Consider the following 5,070-nt stretch of genomic DNA (forward strand, 5'->3'; position numbering starts at 1 on the left):
AGGATAATGTAATGGTTGCTCATTTGTTACCCCCTTCCCGAGCATAAATAAAAAAACAGATCCATGCATCGCACGGGAAAAACTAGTATGATCAGAGACAAAGTTATCCTTGGTAAAAAGTAAAAAAAATGTTACTATGTAGACTGGGCCAAGGCCCAAGGATAAGTTTACTTTAGGTACTGAGCCGCGGTTAAATCCAGCTTACCTATTTGTCTCCTCCAACCCCCTTTCTCCAGCTTTCTCTCTCTCCGGCGATTACAGTCCTCTTCTCCTCGGGGTTATTCCTCAATGAAATTTCAGGACTTCAATTGAGCTTCAGAGATCATCTCTTGCTCCTAATACTGCATGGTTAACTATTTTTTTGGGGCTCTATCTCATCCTTTCCTCGTGATTCAACTTCATTTTTTTTTCTTCTCAAAACCTAATTTTGTATGTTTAAATGTCAAATTCAGGATTTAATCTGATCAAGAAGAAGAAGAACGTTTGGTGGTTTCCAGTACTATCTTTGGAGGTAAAATAAGTTGATATTTAGTTTTCTGAATTTGATTACATTTCGATTGTTCACTATTAGATGCCCCATTTGCCTAAAAGGGTTTACCAATCTATAGGGATTAGGTCTGTAAAATCGAGGAAGTAAGGAAGATGAAACCCTTTGTTAATGTATGTGTTAGAGTTCTGGGTTCGAAATTGTGTTGGTTTTTGAGTTTCAAGTGATTGTTGAAATAATATGGATAGTTGAGTTTCATAGGAATTCAGATTTTGAGATTAGGAACTGAGATACTGCATTTCGTGGGAAACAGGAATACCCAACATGAAAATGTACAAATTGAGAATTTAGCTCACAATACTTCGTCTCTGACTGGTGTTTCATGCACATAATATGTTGGATTGTTTAGCGGGAAATGCAAGTCGGTGGTGTACCTGGTGCCTTTTCTTCTGGTTCTTTGTGAGTCTGAGGTTTCATAGATTTTTGGTGACTATTCGGAATTGGATTTAAGCATTCTGTGTGAGTTATTTCCTCTCTTGCATATCTAAAACTTAAAAAAATGACATGAATAGTTTTCTATCCTCCATCAGATTTAATTGAGAATATGCCTAGTATGTTATATGTTGAGGAAATGATTGGTAGATGTTAATTATTCTATATCTCTCATCCTGGATTATACTTCGAAGGGTTTGTTCAACCGTGATTTGTTCAACCGTGATAACCCGCAATATTTAAGTATAATTCAAGCCGTTGTTGCATCTCCATCTAATGGACAAGATCATCCTGTCAAAATCCTATAAAAATAGCCCCTGTCAATGGATCACTCCTCTAACTTAATTGGGATCTCAAAGTTCTGATGGAATTAAAAAAAATTCTTTTTTATATCACTCATCGACTGTTGATTCTTTATTTTGCAGTTAGTGAAGTTTTATTAATGGAGGGGAATAAGGTTCCCAATCTTCATCATAGTCCTCGGATCCCCTGGAAAGCTCAAGTTAGGGAACCTGTGTGTGGAGTAAATGTAAATGAAAGCAAAAGGCAAAGTCAAGGTGAAATGGATGCACAGCGAAGGGAAGATCAATTGGTGCAGCGTCGTATTCTAGATAAAGTGAAACGCAGTTTAATGACCGAAGAAGAAAAGGAAGCTGTTCGTGAAAAAAGACGCAATGCATATATTAGGCGGAAAGTAGCACGCAGTGGAGATGAAAAGAAAGCTGTGAAAGAAGCAGAAACTAGTGCCGGTATAAAGTAAACGAAATGTAAACTATTTATGGTCATTTTTTGGTAGATATTTTTTATTTTCTAATACATGTACAGTTATTGACGACATTATGCTTATGATCACTGCTCATTTAGGTCAACCACATCAAGGTGCCACAAGAAAAGAAGACAATACTCCAAGTATTGCAACAGGGGGCAGAGAAGTTTCCAATCTTCCGCAAAGCCCTAGAATTTCTGAACAAGCTCAACATCCAGTGGATGAAAAAATTGGCACAGGAATGAGTACTGGTAAGAGTGAATAGAAAATAGTTTCTGATTGTTCTTATGGGACGTGCCTGCATATAGTATTTATAATTTATAATTGAAAGAAGGGAAGCAAATAATTCCAATCAGTTTTGTTCTCTTAAGTTTTTTCGCAGAATGTAAAATTTGTCATCTTGTTTACCCAGTCGGATAATCTTGGCTAGGAACACTGTGAATTCTAAGTTCATGATTGTCATTAGACTCATTACATGCTAGTTAAAGTGTGAGTGTCTGACATGCTGTATTTTGAGTTTCTAAATGAACATATTTTAGTGATTGTACTTTGTCTTCTGCAGATATGGAGCCCAATAATATGACGGAAATAGTAAAAGTCGTTGAACGGGCATCGTTATATCTAATGTTCTTTCAAACAGCTCCTGATGAGAAGAGTCGAAGTTGCAAATTATGCAACCAAAGCTATCCTATTAAAACTGCCTACGGTAATCCCTGTTTCCATTTCCTATCTAATCACTATTACTAGCTAGTTATGAAACGGAAGCTAGTTATGAAACGGAATATAATCAAAGAAGTCATTATCTTTTGTACATATTGTACAAAGCTGTTTTTATTAAAGTCCACTTTCTTTTTCCATCAAGGAAATTTGGGAAGGCATTTGAAATATCGCCATCCTGGATATGATAAGATGGGTGATGTCGTCTCTAGCCCCTTGCCACAACCCATCACAGCTGTATCAGAGAGGGCTAATAAGATGGGTGATGTTATTCCCAGCCCGTTGCCGCAGCTCATCACAACTGTAATGGAATCAACTGAAAAGAAGGATGATGCTGTCCCCAGCCCATCGCCGCAGCTCGTCACAAGTGTAGCTAAGAAAGCTAATGTGATGAGTGATGCCGTCTCCAGCCCATTGCTTCCGTCAGTCACAACTGTATCGAAGAGGGATCAGTTGAAAGTCAAACATAGTAACATTACAAATTTTGAGCTCGAATCATGTAACAAAGAGCACACCTCATAGTCATTGCATAGCTTTATCAAGTGTGATTACCTGTGATGCTGATTTCTAGGTTTCTAATAGTTTGCCTAATATATTTTTTAGTTGAAGATTGGCTCGATTACATTACCGTTTTCCCTTTATAAACTTTTCTTTATTATTGTATATACATCGTGCTACGTATAGTAAAAAGAATTACATCTCATGAGCGGACATGTGCGCAACTAGTAAATGTTGGTCTACCTTCATTTTCTTCATTGTTAGTAGTTAGACTGTTCTAAATTCCCTGTGCAGATATGGAACTGCAAAACATGATGGAAGTTACAGTCGACGAGCCTGAAAATGTTGGTCTAGGTTTGTCAGAGAATGAAAAACGAACTCCTTTAGCAAAATCAAGTAATAACTCAGTAATGTCTTTCTTTGAAGCAACTCCAGACGGGAAGAGTCGAAGTTGCAAATTCTGCAACCAAAGCTATTCTATTGCAACAGTCCCTGGTAATGCCTGTTTGCTTTCTTCTTGGATTGCTATTAGTAATCAGTAAAATGGAATATAAACAATGAAAAGAGTGAGAGAGTGCTTGCGCACGAGAAAGGTGTTTCAAACTAACGTGAAGTTATCATCCACTATGTACAGTATACTGCACCATGCCATTTTATTAACGTCCACCTTCTTTTGCCGTCCAGATAATTTGCAAATGCATTTGACACATTATCATCCTGCATATGAAAATGATAACATGGATGGTGTCTTCTCCAACCCACCACCGGAGCTCATCACAACTCCATTGAAGAGTAGCACTGTGGATCTTGACTTGAACTGGTTACTACTGAGGTGGCTCATTGGCGAATTTTTTTTCGCCCTCCGTGTTGCGGGATAAGTGGCTATCGAACTCCTTCAAATTTATCAACAATTCCGAAGTCAGATTGTGGTCCATCGAAAGGTTTCAATCTGTCATTCTGCATGTGTTCAGAAGCATGCAGGAAGATGTGAAGGCTTCACTAGAACTTGTTAACTCTAAGATATCACTTACCCTTGATTTCTGGACTTCCAACGACCAAATCTTCTATATGAGCGTTACGGGCCACTGGATTGATGAGGGCTGGTCTCTGCATAAGGTTCTTCTTGACATTTTGCGCGTACCTTATCCATGTGCTGGTACTGATATCTACCACACTATTGTGAAAGTCCTCAAGATGTACAACATTGGAAACAAAATTCTCTCCTGCACCCATGATAACAGTCAGAAGGCCATCCATGCTTGCCACACACTTAAAGAGTATTTGGTTGGTCGGAATTCGATTGCCTTCTGCTATATTCCATGTGCTGCTAAAACACTAAACCAAATCATAGAGGATGGACTGAGTTTATAGTGAAATAACATCATACGGAGAGGTGCTGGTGATCAATATCGTACATAATCCTTTTGTTAGCTTGTTGCATAGCTCCTAAAATAACATCATACGGAGCAATATTGTCTTCCTCGCCAATGATACCAAGACATATCATGTTTTGATCTCCCATGTAGACAAAAATACCAGACATTTGCTGAATAACAAAATCCGCATCCTGGAAATGATATGTCATTGTCGGAAAGTTATTGAAATTTGCTGGTATAACCCAACAAGTATCTAAAGGACTTTCAGGAGGAGCAACAACAGGATGAATACCAAATGGATGGAAATAGTCCACGAACAATTGTATAACTCTTTCAAGATGAGGCATAAGCATAGTGGTGAATGGAGTCCCTGAATCTATGATAGTCCCACCTCGTCCATCTGCCATCTCGAAATCGTGTACGTCAAACCCTGCACTTACTTCACCTACACTAATATCCTTTAGAATCAAGTGGTAAGGCGTCGTCTTGAATCAATGGAGTTGTATGTACTTCAGGTCCTCCGCCAATTATTGTGTCTGCACCAAATCTTAAATACGTGTGTGACGCCTCAACACCCGGAAGATCGTAAGATTCCAAGCAGTATTCAAATTGGTAATCATCATTGATTTAACTGAAATGCCAAGGAAAGACCAGAGGTTCCTTGTCCTAAACCGAGATATCCTGCTATAGGAGCAGTTCCAGGTGCAGGTATCGGCCCATCCCAGTCATGATCA

General features: G+C 38.6%; 2 protein-coding genes across 3 annotated transcripts; one reads left to right on the top strand and one right to left on the bottom strand.

The window, feature by feature from the left end:
• Positions 1–208: 208 nt before the first annotated feature.
• Positions 209–3,165, top strand: LOC113294384. Of its 2 annotated transcripts, XM_026542782.1 has the most exons (7): positions 209–348; positions 453–511; positions 801–1,006; positions 1,405–1,728; positions 1,844–1,996; positions 2,308–2,451; positions 2,608–3,165. In XM_026542782.1, exons 4-7 carry the CDS (start codon positions 1,422–1,424, stop codon positions 2,982–2,984), a joined length of 981 nt encoding a protein of 326 aa, XP_026398567.1. In that variant the 5' UTR covers positions 209–348; positions 453–511; positions 801–1,006; positions 1,405–1,421; the 3' UTR covers positions 2,985–3,165. The 2 variants fall into 2 exon arrangements, with proteins under 2 accessions (XP_026398567.1, XP_026398566.1); XM_026542781.1 differs by lacking the exon at positions 801–1,006.
• A 1,176-nt stretch (positions 3,166–4,341) lies between these two features.
• On the bottom strand, positions 4,342–4,743 carry LOC113292860. Its single transcript, XM_026541693.1, has one exon. The coding sequence runs from the start codon at positions 4,741–4,743 to the stop codon at positions 4,342–4,344; it is 402 nt and encodes a 133-aa protein (XP_026397478.1).
• Between the last annotated feature and the right edge of the window lie 327 nt (positions 4,744–5,070).

This window comes from Papaver somniferum, chromosome 7 (assembly GCF_003573695.1).
Source record: "Papaver somniferum cultivar HN1 chromosome 7, ASM357369v1, whole genome shotgun sequence".
NCBI classification, from domain to species: domain Eukaryota; kingdom Viridiplantae; phylum Streptophyta; class Magnoliopsida; order Ranunculales; family Papaveraceae; genus Papaver; species Papaver somniferum.

What these genes read in the sequence shown, in the direction of transcription:
- LOC113294384 (XM_026542782.1), top strand. Translation starts at nt 1,422, where the DNA reads ATGGAGGGGAATAAGGTTCCCAATCTTCATCATAGTCCTCGGATCCCC. An exon ending in TGGCACAGGAATGAGTACTG is followed by an intron (nt 1,997 to 2,307) that starts GTAAGAGTGAAT and finishes TGTCTTCTGCAG; the next exon opens with ATATGGAGCCCAATAATATG. An exon ending in TCCTATTAAAACTGCCTACG is followed by an intron (nt 2,452 to 2,607) that starts GTAATCCCTGTT and finishes TTTTCCATCAAG; the next exon opens with GAAATTTGGGAAGGCATTTG.
- LOC113292860 (XM_026541693.1), bottom strand. Translation starts at nt 4,743, where the DNA reads ATGGCAGATGGACGAGGTGGGACTATCATAGATTCAGGGACTCCATTC.